Raw genomic sequence first — 18,235 nt, 5'->3', positions numbered from 1 at the left:
TCACTTCTGGGTATCTTTCTGAAGATAAGAAAACCATTCATTCGAAAACCATTAATTCAAAAAAGTATATGCACCCGTACGTTCATTTCAACATTCTTTAAAACAGCCAAAATATATATGGTAGCAAACTATGTGCCCTTCAACAGAATGACTGGATTAAGAAGATGTGATACACACACACACTGGAATCTAGCAGTCATAAAACAGGGAAATCTTGCCATTTGCAACAACATGGATGGGCTCAAAAGAATATTATGCTAAGTGAGATAAGTCTGACAGAAAAATACAAATACTGTATTATTTCACCTACATGCTCAATTTAAACACAAAACAAATGAAGAAATACAAAGAAATGGAAACAGACTCCTGTTACAGAGAACAAAAGGGTGGTTGGCAGAGGGAAGGGGTGGAGGGAGGAGTGAAGAGGGTGAGGGGAATTAAGAGGCACAAACTCCTAGTTACAAAAGAAATAAGTCACAAAGATGAAATGTACAGTATGGGAGAAATAGTCAATAAATTGTAGTAACTTTGTATGATGACAGATGGTAACTAGACTTATTGTGATCGTTTTGAAATGTATAAAAATATCAAAATCCTATGTGATGCACCTGGAACTAACATAATTTGTAGGTAAATTATTCTTCAATTGAAAGTAAGAAGACATAAAATAAACAACATAACTACTATATATAAAATAAATAAGCAAGGAAGTCCTACAGTATAGCTCAGGGAACTATATTCAATACCTTGTAATGGCCTATAATGAAAAAGATTATGAAAAGAAATATATATGTGTATATATGTACATATATATGTATAAATGAAACACTATGCTATACACCAGAAATTAACACAACACTGTAAATCGACTGTACTTCAATAAAATGGAAGAAAATAAACAACCTAACTTTACAACTTAAGGAACCAGAGAAAGATAAACTAAACTCAAAACTAGCAGAGGGAATTAAAGTCTTCCAAACCTATTCTGAGACCAGTATTACCATGATACCAAAACCAGATAAAGATACTACAAGAAAGCAAGCTACAAAATAACATCACTTATAAACACTGATACAAAAATCCTCAACATAATGCTGGCAAGCAGTTCATCAATGTATAAAAACGATTAAAAACTGTGACCAATTGAGAATTATTTCTGGAGTGCCAAGATGGCTTAACATATGAAAGTCAATCATTGTAATTAATATGCCACATCAACAGCATGAAGAGAAACAAAAACCCAACATGATCATCTCAATTGATGCAGAAAGAGCATTTGACAAAATTCAACATATTTCATGATAAAAATATCCAGCAAACTAGGAGAAGATGGAAACTGTCTCAAAATAATAAATGCAATACATGGAACACATAGCAAATACCACACTTAATGGGGAAAAGCTAAAAACTTTTTCTCCAAGATGAGAAAAGGCAAGGATGGCCACTTTTACCACTTCTATTCAATATGGTACTGGAAGTTCTGGCTAGAGCAATTAAACAAGAAAAAGAAATAAAAAGCATCCAACTTGAAAGGGAAGAATTAAAATTATCACCTTTTGCAGATGATATAATTTTATATTTATAAAACTTGGAAGATTCCTCACATACACAAAAATATTAGAACTATTAAATGAATTCAACAAAGTATGATTAAAGCAAATATTTAAAAACCTGTTTCATTTCCACACTGTATTACATTTACCCTCTAAATTAATATTTAAAATATATGCCCAGGATCCCCAATATGTATTATTAAAGAAACTTTGTAGAACAAAAGCTATTATTAAATACTCAGTACTTCTTTCTGAGATGCTTCATTCCTTTGTAGCAGTCTCAAAAAATAAGGTTTTCCAACTAAGAGATTATCATCAACATTATGGTCTGGGCTAAGCAGGTCAATTTAGATCTGGTAAAACTTTACAGATTATCTCAATATAAGAATATCTTTGGTTGGCAATTCTACCTCCCATTTCCATAAGCCCCACTTCAACTCTGAGAATTGGCCATTTATACAGGGTACACTTTATTGCCAAGAATAAAGTTACCATAATTACTACATTTTAATGCTTAAAATAGGCTTATTATTACATATGGTAAGTATTATACAGTTTTGCTTTCCTTCAATTTAAATTTCTTTCTAATTACCCACCTTTTCAGTCTTCATAAATTAGCAAGAGTTGTTTGGCTACAAGTGTGACATCACATAGAAAGCAAAATGAAATCAACTTTACAGGAAATGCTTAAGAAGAATAGCAATACAAAAATGGAATTAGTCACATTCAACCTTATTTCCTCTAAGGAGCATCTTACTTACCCCTCATTACAAACAAAATGAGCTTGTGTACCAAATGCAAAGCTTTCATTTACGTAGATAACTTGGCCATTAACAGGATCTCCTAGATTAGGACATAATTTTCCTAAAAGAAAATATTCAAATTTGTTGTTTTATACCAATTTCAAAATAGATTTGAGTCAAATTCAGAATTCTACATTGCTTGCTTGAATTCATGGGAATCTTATTATTTACTTAAATATGATTTTCCTTCTTTACTATATGGCCAAACATGATTCACACTTACCCAGGCAACCAATTGCAAAGAAGATTCCTTGGGGATTTTTTAGCCTAAACAATTGCATTGCCATCTAAAACCTACATTCACACGAGAAAAGCATTACTGCAGTAGTAGAATACGCATGCTAAGATGTGTGGAATTCTCCAGAGCAATACAAAAAATTTTTGTTTACTTACGTGTACAAGCCTCCATTAGTTGTGCCCATGTATTATCATCCCGACAAACTGTAAAGGTGGGAAGAGGAGGAAAAATGGGCTTGTAACCTGGGCGACACTCATATTTTACAGTTTCTCCAGAACGGTAGCTGGGTTTAGCTGCACCTTGGAGCTTCATAGTTTGAAATCTTGGACTATCACAGGCATCTAGGTATAAGAGAGTAAGAACATGAAAATGAAGTACTTCATCTCATTCACCAGTCAGGGACTGCGGCCCTGGCATCAGTTAGGTAGTGTGGAATACATAGAAAGGCACTTGGCAAGATTTTAAATTCTTTTGGGTCCCATGCTTTTACCCAAGTGGTGGCAGCAGTGGAGTATGTGCCTTGCTTACTTTAAAGAACAACCTATTAGCTTTTGGTTTGTTGGGGAACAAGGTGAACTTTCATTCAACAGTAAATTGAAGAGAGGCATCAGTGCTTTTGTTTTTCAAATATACATAGCTACAGGTATGCATCCTTTCCACTTCTTTCTAAATTCATCTCAAAACTGCATTATTTTCTTATAGTATACAGCACTCTGTTCGAATTACTATTCCATAATTTTAAACAAAAGCATATGATCACTTATCACTTCAGGCTCAGTTTCCTCTAGGAATACAACGTCTTAGAGGTCAGGGATCGTATGTTTTCTTTTTCTACTACGTTCTGTAGTCAGTTGATACTCAAGAAATGCTGTGGTAAGAGGTAAATGTCAAATGAGCATTGTGGATTTCATAGATCAAAATCAATATGGGCCAAAGTATTTTAAAAATATAATTTCCTTTCATTTGTTTCACATTAGTAAATTGAACATTTTATAAATAAATGGACACTCTTTAAACATAAAATTTTACTACTTTGAATAGCCTTGCATGAAAAAAATTGCTTTCTTGAACATTACTGTAAACATAATTTAATCTTCCTTCACTGATTAATGGATCATGTATTCTCTTAGAAGCTCCCTGAAGTAGCTGTTTGGGCTGTTCATCCAATATATCTTAACAGTAAGGCTGCTATATTGCTATGCTTTTAGAATTTTAAACTTCTGGTCTTTTTTTGGGGGGTTCACCCCTAGAATAATTTCATTCCTACTTCAGCAAGTCCTCTTCCCTTTAATTATCTGTCCACTTGAAAACCTTATAAAACTGCTAGAGAATTAGGTTAAATAATATGATGGAGACACATCAAGTCCCTAAAGGGCTTAAAGAATGCAGAGGGACTCTCCCGTAAGGCTAAGGACCTAAGGAGAAAGGACGTAGACCTGTTTTGATGCCTGAGGAACACTTTCTTTCTTACTCCCTGGATCTCTGTCTTTAGACTTAAAGATCAATCAAGAGAGAACTCTAAAACAAGTGACATGTTACCCTCCTTTCCTATCATATTCTAAGTTTTGAACTTCTCTCTCCAAACACTGTACATTTCATTGCATCAGGTCCTGAAATTGTTTCAACAGTTAGCAAGTGTTTTCAACATTTCCACTGTGCTGAGCTTGATACATGAATATTCCTCAATCAACTGTCCCCAAAGAAAACAAACAAAAAGGTATAGTTATTAAAAACATTGTTTAAAGAGAAGATTAGCATAGAGTTGAATTTTATTAATAACATTACATTTACTGAATACCCTGAATCAGACATCCTCATTTTACAATTGGAAAAAACATGGGCTAGAAATACTACATAATTCCGTTCTAGATATAAATATATAACATCGTTCTAGAATTTCCTGGAAGCATCAAGAAAGAAATCAAATTAACAGCATGCTCATAATTAAATTATACAAATGTCCTTTGTTTTATGCATTCAGTTTCAGTAACTATCTTGAAAGCATATAATAAAGAAAGAATTTCTAATATGACTCTCATATATAGTGCTCTGTATGGAGAAAGAAATGTCAGTTGGATGGTTTAACCCATTCAAATAACTGGAAATATTTCTTCCCAGTAACATGCATCATGAAAGACATGCTTTCAACAATGTGCAGTTTAGAATGTTTGCTTTGGCAACCAGTTGATTATGTGCTTTATACACTGTAATAATTGCGTCTCATATCACACATTTTTTATAATCAAATTTCTTCTCTTTCTCAGAACATTGAATTGTCTTCCTGTGGAGACTTTCAAACTAAACATTCCTAATTCCAGAAAAATAGTCTCCTCACTGAGTTTTTATTTTTAAGACACTTTACACATTATTATTAAGCTGCAATGCTCTACTTTAACAATAGATGCTGTTACATAATATGATCGGCTGCATTCAGGAAATTCCCCAATGTTACAGGTGAGATTGAGGAAGGTGAAATAGTGCTCTGCTATGAATCAAAAGGACTGTTTGTTTTCTATACGTCTGCAAAAATTGTGCAAGCACACTACTTGCATGCAAATACTAAAAATAACTCTGACACAAACACACACCCACACCCCTGCCCAGCTGGTACCTTCAGAGAATCATGGTCTCTGACCCAAAATGGAACCTCAGCAAAACCTGACCATTCTGCTGCTTCTCCACAGTCTGCATAACCCATTTTAAAACTTTCTTTGCTTTCTCAAAACACGAACTCTTGCATCTAGCCTATCAATTTTATTTCTCAATTCCCACTCATTTATAGGCCACTTAAATTACTTTCAAAGTCATTAAGTAGCTTCCTTTTTGGTAAATTCATTCTAACACTTTCTCCCTCAGTAATTTTAGTTACCCTGACTCTTAACACCTGGAGCTATTGATCACTCTCTCCTGCCTGAAAAGCTGTCTCTCTCCTTAGTTTCCAGGTAGCAAACCACCACCTCGTTTTCATCCTGTCTTCTGTCTACTCTCCCTTCTCTCCTCGATTGGATACTGTGATGTTCCTCATGGGTTGTTTGAGGAACTCTCTTGATTGCATTCTGCACCCTCCTCCTCCAGGTGAGAATGTATACTCTCATGATGTCATCACCACCGAAAAGAGCTGCTTCTCAAATCCCATTCTCCACCCTTGATCTCATGTCAGGGTGTGGAGTCTATGTATTCGATTGCTCTGTGCTGGGGAGCCTGATGTGAAGCACTGACGCCTCACTCCTTGGGGAGAGCTTCTGCAACTGTAATTATGACAATTGTAATGACAACGTCCATTTATGGGTCGCCTATCCAGAGGTAGATATCTTGACTAAACAACATCTCTGCCCCACCTATCCATCTTGTTTTGGTCCCTTTTTTACACCTCTAGTTGTAGAAGATCTTTTCTATTAGTCTTCAGGTTTTTCTCATCAGTAGTCGCTTTGTAAATAGTTGTAATTTTGATGTACCCCTGGGAGGAGGTGAGCTCAGAGTCTTAGTATTATGTCATCCTGGCCATTCCGTCCTCCAGATACCTTTCAATGGCTCTCTGATGCTCTCATTATAATGTCTAAGGTTTCTTGACATGGCTAATGAGAGTTTTAAAATCTATCATTATCAGGACCCTGCTCACTCTTGTACACAATATTCAGTTTCGTGTAGTGCCCGTTAAATTACTTAACTTACTGCAGCACGCTCGACCTCCATGCACCATGTCACTTCAGCTTTGACCACAGACCCTGCTGTTCCTCCCACCCACTCATCCTTCAGTTTCATCTCAGATGCCACTTCTTCCTTGAGGCTCTTGACAGCTCTCACTCAAAAAAATTGGTTGTGTCCCCATGATGTCCCAATTTACTTCTTTTATGCCCTTTTCAAATTGTAATTATTTATTGTTTATACTCCCTACAAGTCTGTAACCTTCTTAGGACCATGTCTCATTCATCACTGCATTTCTAGTGTCTTGTGCCAGAGCTGAAAGAGCACTATTATCAGTTCTATACACTCTTGGAGCAAAATTCAAATTCATTACTGTCCAGCCAAACTGTTTCAGAAATATCTTCAAATCATCATTTTTTTCACTGCTGGTTTGTGCCTTTCTTCAAATGTTTTTCCTTGGTTTAGTTACAGACATTTCCCTTTATCAGAGCTTTCATCTCTTTCATGTTAAAATATTTATGTTTTATTACTTTATTATGAACCTATTCTCCATTACTGCTGTAATTAGAAATGGTATTTTAACATTATCAAAGGTGAACTCCAAATATTGTGGGCTATATTTTTTTCCTTAGACATGGCAATGAAAGAGTCCAGAACTTGTTTCTTAAAACAATAGTGATGGTATTAATCACCTTAGAAAGAGAAAAGTCAGTCACTACCTGTGCCAACAATTATTTTAAGTATTTTATTTCCGTTCGGAGAGCTCCTTTCAACATTTCTTGTAAGAAAGGTCTGGTGTGGAACTCCCTCAACTTTTGTTTGTCTAGGAAAGTATTTTGCCTTCATATCTAAATGATATCTTTGCTGGGTAGAGTATTCTTGGGTGACAATTTTATCTCTCCATTTTCTTGAGAATGTCATTCTGTTCCTTACTGGTTTTCTGCTGAAAAATCTGCTGATGGTCTAATGAGAGTTTCTTTGTAGGTTACCATCCTTTTTTTCCCCCCTGGCTGCTTTAAATATTCTTCGTCATTGACTTTGGACAATTTTAATGTGTGTCTTGGAGAAGGTCTTTTTCCATTGAGGTACTGAGGTTATTAGATGCCTTCTTAGCTTCATGAAATTCTATATCCAGTTCCTTCCCAAGTTGAGGAAGTTCTTATTTATTATTTCTTTAAGTAAACTCTCTGCCCTCTTCTCCCTCTCTTCTGGGATATCCATTACCTTAAGGTTGCCGTACCTTAAAAAGTTGGATAGCTTTTGGAGAATCTTCTCATTTAAAAAAAATATTTTATTTCTCTTTCGTCTCTTACTTGTATAGTTTTTAGGTTTCTATCTTTGAACTCACTAATTTTCTATTCCTTATGGTTTCCTGTATTTCCAATGCTTTCTAACACATTCTTCATCTCATTTGTTGAATTCTTCACCTCCAGGAATTCCATTTGGGTCTTTTTTTATTTTTAGCATTTTAATCCTTGTGGTATAGTATTAATTCTGTTTGTTAATTTTATTCCTGAGTTCATTGAACTGCTTTTCAAAGTTTTCTTATGGTTAGTTTCTTCATGACAGCTAATGAATTCTCTATCAGTTAGATCACAATTCCTGACTTTAAGTTTAGTTTCTAGGAGTTGTCATTTTATTCTTGGTACAGTGTTACTGTGGTTCTTCATAGTTCTTGATGATGCTTCATGGTTCCTCTGTCAGTGCCTCTGATGTAGTGAACACCTATTTGATTCTAATGATTCAACAGGTTAGAAATTAGAGGCCTTTCTTTTGTTCTCCAGTTGGCGGCATTATAGCACAAGCTTTTGAATTCTATTACTTGAGCTGCCTCTGGTAATATTTGCAAGTGGGCACTTTTCATCCTCTATTGCCTCTGTCCAAGGTGTTAACCTTATCACTCCTTATGCCTCTGTGATCATTGGTGCCTTGCAGCCGCTAGTGTCACTGGCATCACCACATAGATCACAGGTATGGTGTGTTCTTCTGCCACATCTGGCATCCTAAGTCACACCTCCATCACTGCAGGGGGACTGGAAGGGTGGGGTTGTAGCTGGAGTCCCACCCAGAGCCTGCTCTCACCTGAGCGCTAAATGCAAAACATGAGTGTCCCAGCCCCACACAAAGCAAGCACAAGCTTTCATGCCCCACAACCAGCACCACTGTGCTGGACAATTCTACAAAGAACACACCAGACGCCATCCTGCAGGGTCTCCTCCAGACAATTTCAGCAGGGCACAAACACTCCACTCACAAGGCATCACCCCTCCCAGAGAACACAGGGCAAACCCTCCCCACAACACAGCACCAGACTAACAATATCCCAAGCACCTGGGTACTCAAAAGCAAGCAGTCACTACCAGCACCAGATCTGTGTTCCTGTCCAGAATTGGGTCAGTCCTGGAAACCCCCTACAAGCTTTTGCTTGGGACTCCACTTGGCCCCAGTAAACCCTGGCGGTGCCTAACACCCCGCACTGCTCAGTGCCCATCACCAAGCAAATTTTCTCCTTGGACATTAGATGGTCCCCATTCCCGTGGGTCCCCGCACAACAGACCCGGGGACACTCTGGCCACGCCTTCTACCCCAACTCTTTAAGACCCCGGGTGGACCCAGCCCCGACAGTCCTACCCAAGCCACCAAGCAAAGCTCCCCCTTCCCTCGCCTCTGGTAAGCTTGCCCCCTGACCCGCTCCACTTTGCCTCTGGTGCGCACAGGCTCTCCAGGCACATACCGGAGAATATGGGTAGCAGGAGCACTAGGGCCGTCAAAAGAATCCCAAAGAAGCACCAAGCCAAAAGGGGACTCTCAGGGCGGCCAGAAGGTGCCACGAGCGATGTGTAAGACGCTGCCATTTTCGAGAAGATCAGGGGGGACCAGCCCAGCGGAGATCTTTTAAAGATCAGTTAACAGACGCAATAATCCCCGGATTCAGTGTCTAGCGCTGATGCAGGTGGGCGTGGCCTGGGCCACTCCCGGGGTGGAAGTGAGGGTCTGGCGGGGCCAATGGGCGGGCTGTAAGGCGGGGCCTCGGCGCCGGGGAGGCTGTCAGGCCAGGGGAGGGGGCGCGGGCCCAGGCTGGAGTTTAACCCTCCCTGGGCCAGGTCAGCTTTGAGCCTCCTTCTTGAGGCCTGACTGACTCTGGTTCCTCCCTCTGCAGACCTACCTTGAGGTTAATGGCGGGTTCACTGCCGCTTTGTAAACAGACTGTTAACCCCCTCCGAGGTAGGAAGGGTGGAAAGAAATCTAGGGTTGGCACGGTCATCATTGTCCCTTTTCCGAAACGCCGGTTTAAAGAAGAAAGTGCATCGACCTGAGAATAGAAACCTGCGGCCTAGACAGCGGGTCACCATGGGGCAGACACCCCTCAAGACTCCACACTGGTCCTGGGCACCTGCTCAGTATTTGGCATTAGTCAGGCGTAATTCGGGAAAATAGTTGAGATTTCCGTGGTTGAGTATCTGCTCCAGAAGTCTCTCATGGCCTGATAGATTTCAAGATCATGAGAGGTTTGGCCATTGCTCTCCCAGCCGCTAATGTGTCTCCCCTGTACTCCTAGGAGAGCACCCTGGGAAAGTGAACTATTAAACAACACCAGGTCATTATCATATTGGGTCTCAACTCTATGGGGCCCTTGCTTTTGAGCAACTAAATACTTTATTGAAGATGAAATATACATGCATGAGACAAGTAAGGACGGGTGTATTACAAATTCTTGGAAATAATGAATGTCATTAGAGTTGTGATGGTAAGGAATTGGTTAGATGAAATGGATAAAGGGGAGAACTTTTCTGTTGAAACATTCTCTCAAACAATGCTGGAGAAATAACAGTAAGCAAGATTTATTTGTGGAAGTGTAAGTAAATCTGTATGACTAGTAAGTGAAAAGTAACAGGGCTGGTATTAAAGAGCAAACAAAAAGAGTTGACATTTTCTTCCTATTAGTTGCCAAAGAATAAAAAAGCCAAACAGTATGAGTAAACATATTGGAAGACCAACAAACTCATACTTTTAGTTTTTAGTGTAACTTTTTTGTAGGTTAAAAGTTTTGAAATGGCATGACTTTTGAACCACCAGTACCACTTAGAGTTTATCATAAAGAAATCATCAAAGCTGTGAGCAAAGATGTACAGTTTTGGAAGAAATTTAAGTCTTATGTGTCTAGTAGTAGAAGTAGTAAGAGCTTATGGTAGGTAAATTATGGAATTTATGAAATTCAGTGCAGCAAGCAGTGTAAAAAAATCAATGTAAGAAACTATGATATATCTAAGTGGAAAAAGCAGACTCCAAATCACTATATACATTTTACCATTTCTTTTATTAAAACAAAAGTAATAAATGATACAGATAAAACAAATCAGTTGGAAATACGCTCCAGTTAACCAATGCTTGACAGGATTATGGACATTTCTTTCTTAATAGTTTTCTGTATTGATCCTATGTTATACTTGGAATCAGGTAGAAAAAAGTTATTTGCATTCAACCTGTATTTCAACTACTACTTTATTCATAGAATGGTGGGGAAAGACCCCTGTATCACACAGAATTAAGGTATGAGAGGATGGTGGGGAAATGGAAATTCTCCTTATAGACCTCAAATACATCACCTGGAATTACAAAATTTTATATATATTGAAATAATTTTATATTTGAGATGTGCCAAAGATATTCTGGGTTCAACAAACCGTAGAATTTCCTCTTCATCCCAGATCAAGAAAAAATTTTGAATTCTTAGTAAAGCAAAGCATATAAAACACAATGTACAAGTGTGATCTGTAAAATAAAAACACCTCAGTGTCTTGGATTGTTAAATCCGAACACTCCATGATAACACAGTTAAAAGAGATGTAATTAAGGAGACAGTAAAGGAAAATATAATGAGGGGGAATTGTCATTTCTGTTCATTCTTAGGGTTGTGAAGAGTGATAGAAATGTTCTGCGGCTCAATGTTGGCGATTATCTATGAAAAGAAAGAATCTATTTATTGTTCTCTGCAGCCATTTGTATGCAATATTATGTGTAAGTTATACCTCAATAAAGCTGGAAAAAAGTTTCACATCTATTTTTAGACTTGAAAGTAAGTTTATTTTTCCCATGGCAATATTTAAATATAGGGAAAGAAATATGATTAGTTTTTGGTTTCCTAGTGACAGGTGCTCCATTAGATTCATAGGTTGGGTTTTATGAAACTTTCTTTCAATCAGTGAAATTTCTATACCTGGGGTTCATCAAACCATCCTAAATAGAATTGAAGACTATCACTAAATTTCTTTAACTTATGTTCATTTAGCCCAACTGAGTCTCCATCTGAAAAGTTCTGAGCTTTGTTCCTTGTTTTTCTGGTCAAGATCCAAGCCAGGGATGGAGTCTTCTTGCTGTATCTCCCGTGCTGGGATAGTTCTACGCCTTTACTAGGTGCATAATAAATACCCATTAAATACTAAATGAAATAAATGGGTGTAGCTTTCAAGTGCATTTAACATGTCTCTGCCAATCTTCCCCCAGCATGGATTTACAAATGCTGGGGAAGTTCTGAGAGATTTTGATTTTAATAATTTGATTAACTAAACAAAGTAGGGTTTGTCTTTGAAAGAAACAAACTACAACTGTCTGCACAGAAAACTCTTCTAAATCAGGCATGGCAAGCTGACCTGTGAAGTGAAGCTACTGTCTACTTGCTAAGCTTGAGGTCATTTTAGTGACTGAGTTCAAAGACTGTGAACTTCCTAATGTCCTGAGAGGACTAGAACTCAAGAGTTCAGGCTTTGAGTGAAGTAGGGGCTTAAACACCAGTGGTTCCTCCAACTCCTCTAAAGATTTTGTCAACTGCCAAGAGACAATGAGGAGAGAAAGGAGAATATGCTTGTTTGTAGACCAGGTTTGGAGCTATGTGGTCACTCTCTTGTAGCTTTAGGAATGGTGGCAGGGTAGAGGTAGGTGTCTGGGGGTGTCATTGAACAGAAGCCAACTTTGTTTAATAAAACAGTGTTAGATGGTATTTTGGTGCCTAAATTGGTATATTTACATTTTGCTTTTCAGAGGCAGGGGTAGCAGCCCGAAGGGACCTGTGAATGCTCTCTGAAGAGACTTTCCCTGTCATGGTGGCTTACAGGTTAGGTATTTGTGAAACTCTGAAAGAGAATGGCCAAGCAGAGGATAGTTAAGCCATTGTTTTGATGTTGGCCCTGGGAGCTCTGCCACCTTTACTTACAACTGCCAGACAGTTGATCTTCTTACTTAGCGATTACTTCAAGGGCATTACTGTGGCATGCCACATACAACACAGGGGTTCTAAACTCAGTCAAGTACAGAAAGGAGGGCACCTCTCAGATGGGAAAGGTATTCATTTTGTTTCCTCTTGTCTTCTGGAGGTTTTAAAAATTAAATATATTACAAAGCACATTCCACAAGTAGGTTTATAAAGATAAAATCTTTCATTGCTTTCTCACTGTAATGGTGGAGATAGAAAAGTACATTTAAACATCATAGACTTTAACTTAACATCTCACACTTAAGTGTACAAAAAGGCAAACAAAACAAAATTAGAATGTTAGCACTGGGAACAGCTTTGGAGATCAATTGTTCCAGCCCCTACTTTTCAGATAAAAAATGTAAGGCCAGAGGTACACAGAGTAGTCTCAATAGTACAAGTTAGGCAATATGGAATTTTATGCATCATTAGTATATACAGCATTTCCTAAAGATAACTGAAGTTTAAAAATACCATGGATTTATTGAAATTACGTTTCCATTGAGAAAGTGAAAACTGATACAGCATATATATTATACCAATCTGTCTAACCAGAATATATTCTGATCTATGAAAGAATAATAGCTATCTAAGGAAAAAAGACATGAAGAAACATATGAAGAAATATTAGCAAATAATGAATTAGTATTAGCTGTGGTTCTCATCAGGTAATATAATTCATGTGACACATATTTTTATATCTTCCTCCTGTGTTTTTGAAATTCTCCTTAATAAGCCCATGCTACATGATATCATTTTTAAAATAAGAAAAATGACACACTTGGAAAAAGAAATCCTGGGTGACATCTTCTTTCTTTAAGTAATTGAGACAATTTATATATCTTAAGTGTAGTTTCCCCTGACTAGATAATGTATGCTTTTAGCACAAGAGAAGAGGATGTAGGAATGACAGAAATCCAAATCAAGAGACGAGAGCTTCGCTAGATACTGGGGGAGCTTCAGCATCTTCACGTGCACATATTTGCATCTCTGTGAAGTCACTTCAAAGATTTTACGAGTCTCAGATCTTATTCTGTTGAAGTGTATTGGCTCTTTTCCAGCCAAAATTTTAATTGAGGTGTTCTCCAGCTTACTTATAGTAACTTTGTCAAGGGAGGACACTGAACTAACAGGATATTTTTATTTAGATGACAGCATGGTTGACAACTGAACTCCCCAGAATTTATATGCTGTTAATCGTGATGCTAGCATTTCACATAAATTGAAACCAAAACTGTAATAAGAGATAAAGAAAGGGATTATATCATGATAAGGTCAATCAAATAAGATACAACATTTGTAAAAATTTATGCACCCAAAAAGGAGGACCTAAATATATTAACCAAATATTAACAAACCTAAAGGAAGAAGTAGACAGCAATACACTAATAGTATAGGACTTCAATGCTGCACTTACATAAATGGATAGATCATTTAGACAGAAAATCAATAAGGAGACATTCGCTTTAAACAGCACATTAGATTAGGTAGATATTTACAAAATAGTTGATCTAAAAGGAACAGAATACACATTCTTCTCAAATGCACATGGAACAATTTCCAATCTAGACCCTTTTTTTAGGCCACAAAACAAGTCTCAGTAAATTTAAGAGGATTTGGATCATAGCAAACATCTTTTCTGACCACAATGATAGTAAACAAGAAATTAATTATGTGAAGAAAACTCGAAAAATCACAAATATGTGGTGATTAAACCACTGATCAGTTGATTGGTAAGAGAAAAAATAAAAAACACATTGAGATAAATGAAAATGGAAACGTAACATATCAAAAATTATGGGATACAACAAAAACTATTCTAAGATAATATTCTTATTGATAAATGCCTATGTCAATAACAAGAAAATTCTCAAACAACCCAATCTGATACCTGAAGGAAGAAGAAAAAGGAGAACAAAGAAAATCCAAAGTTGGTAAAAAGAAGGAAATAAAGAACAGAGCAGAAATAAATGAAGAAGAGGATTAAAAGACAATAGAAAAGATCAATGAAACAAAGAATGATTATTTGAAAAAATAAACAAAGTATACAAACCTTTAGTTAGACTCATCAAGGAAAAAAAGAGGACTCAAATAATTTCAGAAATGAGAGAGGTATTACAATGATACCACAGAAATACAAATGATCATAAAAGACTACCATAAATAATTATACACTAAAAAATTAGACAACCTAGAAGAAGTGGGTAAATTCCTAGAAATTTAAAACTTGTCAGGACTTAATCATAGTAAAAGAGAAAATCTGAAAAGAATGATTACTAGTAAGGATACTGAATCAATAATTTAAAAGTCTCAACAAACAAAAGTCCAAGACAAGTTGGTTTCACAGGTGAATTCTACCAAACAGCTAAAGAAGAATTAACAACTATCCTTATCAAACTTTTCCAAAAAATAGAAGAGGAAGAAACACTTTCAAACTCATTCTAAGAAGCCAGCATTATCTTGATGGTAAAACCAGATGAAGAAGGCACAAAAATTACAGGGCAGTATCTCTGATGAATATTAAAGGCAAAAACCCTCAACAAAATGTTAGCAAACTAATTCAACAGTACAATAAGTGGATCATACATCTTGAGAAAGTGGAATTTATTCCAGGGATGCAAGGATGATTCAACATCTGAAAATCAACCAACATGATACACCAAATTAATAACATAAAGGATAAAAATCATATGATTATCTTAATAGATGCATACATTTTTTGATAAATTTCAACATCCATTTATGATAAAAAATGTCAACAACGTGGGTATGGAGAGAAGTTATCTCAGTGTAATAAAAGTCACATATGACAAATCCACAGCTAACATTATACTCAATGATGAAAAACTTAAAGCATTTCTTCTAAGATCATGAACAAGACAAGGATGTTGCCAGTTTTATTCAGCATTAATATTGGAAGTTCTAACCACAGGAATCAGAAAAAAAAAAAGAGAAGAAATCCAAATTAGAAAGGAAGAATCAAAAGTGTTACTGCTTGCAGATGACATGATATGTTTTATATATAGAACATCCTAAAGAAGCCATCACAAGCTGTTATTACTCAACAATGAATTCAGTAAAGTTGCAGGATTCAAAATTAATATACAAAAATCCAATGTGATTCTGTCCACTAACAATGAACAATAAGAAAGAGAAATTAAGAAAACAATCTCATTTACAATTGAATCAAAATCAACAAAATGCCTAGGAATAAATCTAATTAAGGAGGTAAAAGACCTGTTCTTGGAAAACTGTATGACATTGATGAAAAAACTGAAGATGACACAAACAAATGGAAAGATATAATATGCTCATGGACTGGAAGAACTACTGTTGTTAAAATGACCGTACTCCCCAGGGCACTGTGAGCTGGGCTTTGAAAGATGCCCAGGATCAGACAGGACCAGAGGCACTTCTGGACAACAGTGAGCTAGGAGTTCAGCAGAGAGCACAGGGCGGATGGTCTGGCTTGACTGAGGGCAGGTTTTCTGAAGTGTAGCAGAAAGAGAAGGCTTGGGAAGAAACGAGGACAATGGTACAAAGCCTTCAATTATCGTGAAAGAAATGTGGACTTCATGCTGTAGGTAATGTGGTGGACAGAACACCTTTGAGCAGGGGAGGCACAGGACGGGCTGGGAGGGGAGGAGACTGGACACAGTTAGGGCTCTGAGATGTGAGGGGAGGAGTGGTGATTGTAGGAGGGGAGTCCTTCCAGAAGAGGGACCTCAATTAGGAGTATGCTCTGATTTGAGATAAAACACATGGAAGTAAATGCATCCTCATGAATAAAACTTCTCCAAATCTACATTTTATTTTTAAAACAGATTTGAAAATTCAAATCTCAAAAAATGAACTATAAAGACAAGAGACTTTTCATTCCACTGAGAGTACATTCCTGCACTTTTAAGAAATGTTTAAATCCAAACGTACATTTTCTCTCTCACTTGAACCTATTTTTCTAGAGAAGAAATGGTTTCCCCATTATTTAGGTAACTTAACAAATTATTTAATGAATAGAACTTAATTTATATCTATACACATATTTCAATCTCACATATAAATATATTGAATTGAAAACACTAAATTTGAAGCAGAAATAATTATAAGTCAGTTTATTTCAATAAGCGTAATATCTTTGGTTCAAAAATTCTTCAATTAGCATAAAAAAAGTACAGTCATCCCTTGTTTCTAAGCAAGTGCTTCATTTTTGAAAACTATATAAAAATGGGTACAGTAAAACTTCAACTCTAATTTAATTCAGAATTTGTGTTAACTTTTGCTCAAACTTATCTTTCTAAGGTGACTCATCAGAGATTATAAAAGGAAGGAACACTTACAGGGCTCTATAAAGAAGTCCTTAGGGAGTAAAACTATTTACTCTGGTTCACTCTAGATCCACTCATATCCTTCTCAAGGCAACATTTCTTTGGCCCAATTTGTGCTACTAATTGGAAAATTGTACATCAAAACCTGTACAAATCTTTGGGGTAGAGGGCAGCCCCTCCTCTTTGACCACTGGCTCCTTTAAAGCTGCCCTGCCTGGTGTGAGGACTGAGAAGGGGCTGGGAACTGCCCCACCTGAGATAAAGAGCTACCTGAGCTGTTTCTCTTTTTGTCCCTTTGTATGACTGACAGCAAATCCACAAAGTTTGCTTTTCTGAAATACGTGGCTGAGTCTTTATGCTGCCTTTTTACAGATGAGGTGAGGTGCCCACAAAGACAAAGATTCTGATGCAACTTGATATTATCTGATAGATGTCTTCCCCCCACAAAATTGCCTACCTTCATTGCTGGTAGATGTAGCTGGTGTCCGGATTCTTTTCACATCCCACGAAGAATTGAGCTGAGACACAGAGCTTAAGAAAGTAAAGTGCGGGTTTATTAAGGGATGGATGGTACACTCTCAAGGGGAGAATGGACAGGCTCAGGCACGTGACTGCCCTGAGTTTTTTTGGCAAGTTGGTTACATAGAGTGTAAAAATGAATGGGCAGAATATTCATTGAGGAGGGAAGGTTTTTGGTTGTATTCCCTGATTTTCATCCCAACTCCACCTTCCGGAAGAGAAGGTGTTCTTATTTAGTCTGGATTGAAAGTGTCATGACATCAGTGCATGATGGGTATTTCTAATCTGCAAGGATAGTTTTATTGAAATGAGGGCATAATGAGCTAAAGTTTACATTTGAACACTGGAGATTCCTACCTTTTCCCACCTTTCCTTGCTAGCTTCCAGGCTGCTCATCACCCCAAAAGGTGTGACCACTTATCAGCCCAGAGGTTCCTGCTTTTCTTTGTCTGCCCAGGGACCCCTAGTGCTTACGTGATATATGTTTTCCTGTGTTTGGCCTGTGTCCCTTTTTCTCTGCTCATATCTAGCTATCTGTCTGCTCTAATACCTTCAGATGACATGTTTAAAGTAAGACATCCTGTCATTCAAGTAGGGAGAAAAAAACACCTAGAGCCAGAATTTAGAGTGATTCTAATTGTCTTAAAGAGGGGAATTCTTTTTAGGAAAACTGCGAGGCCACAGTGTTCACACCTTACTGAGCTGACACTCCTGTTATGGCTGTGAAAGCCTCTAATTTTTTACAGAAGCAGGCAACTGAGGCTGAATTCTTTTTGATTTCTCAGGTTGGCTTATTTTTATTAAAAGAGGTGAAGAACAAGTGCTAGACATAAACTTCATAGCTTTTCTAAATCACCAAGGAGTTACAAATAATTTTTAAAAATAAAACTTTCCCCTATTAC

At 37.1% G+C, this 18,235-nt stretch overlaps 1 protein-coding gene and 1 long non-coding RNA gene across 7 annotated transcripts in view; one reads left to right on the top strand and one right to left on the bottom strand.

Moving 5' to 3' along the window:
* The window catches only part of LOC140688718 (membrane cofactor protein-like), a 34,159-nt gene extending 24,993 nt beyond the window's left edge, over positions 1–9,166 (bottom strand). For all 4 annotated transcript variants that reach the window (XM_072948454.1, XM_072948455.1, XM_072948456.1 and 1 more), the window contains exons 1-3: positions 8,974–9,166; positions 2,750–2,935; positions 2,315–2,417 (exon numbers count right to left, since the gene is read on the bottom strand). In XM_072948454.1, coding sequence (XP_072804555.1) covers positions 2,315–2,417; positions 2,750–2,935; positions 8,974–9,094 — 410 coding nt within the window. In that variant the 5' untranslated portion in view covers positions 9,095–9,166. The remainder of the gene's footprint in view (positions 1–2,314; positions 2,418–2,749; positions 2,936–8,973) is intronic.
* Positions 9,167–9,318: 152 nt separating this feature from the next.
* On the top strand, positions 9,319–12,566 carry LOC140688724 (uncharacterized). Of its 3 annotated transcripts, XR_012063476.1 has the most exons (3): positions 9,319–9,464; positions 11,151–11,258; positions 12,279–12,566. It is a non-coding gene; the product is annotated as an uncharacterized lncRNA (long non-coding RNA). The 3 variants fall into 3 exon arrangements; XR_012063475.1 differs by lacking the exon at positions 12,279–12,566 and having other exon boundaries at positions 11,151–11,301; XR_012063477.1 differs by lacking the exon at positions 12,279–12,566 and having other exon boundaries at positions 9,319–9,929; positions 11,151–11,301.
* Positions 12,567–18,235: the final 5,669 nt, after the last annotated feature.

Source organism: Vicugna pacos, chromosome 23 (assembly GCF_048564905.1).
Source record: "Vicugna pacos chromosome 23, VicPac4, whole genome shotgun sequence".
Lineage (NCBI taxonomy): Eukaryota > Metazoa > Chordata > Mammalia > Artiodactyla > Camelidae > Vicugna > Vicugna pacos.
Note: the sequence above shows the minus strand (reverse complement) of the source record. Positions and strands in the feature narration are given on the sequence as shown.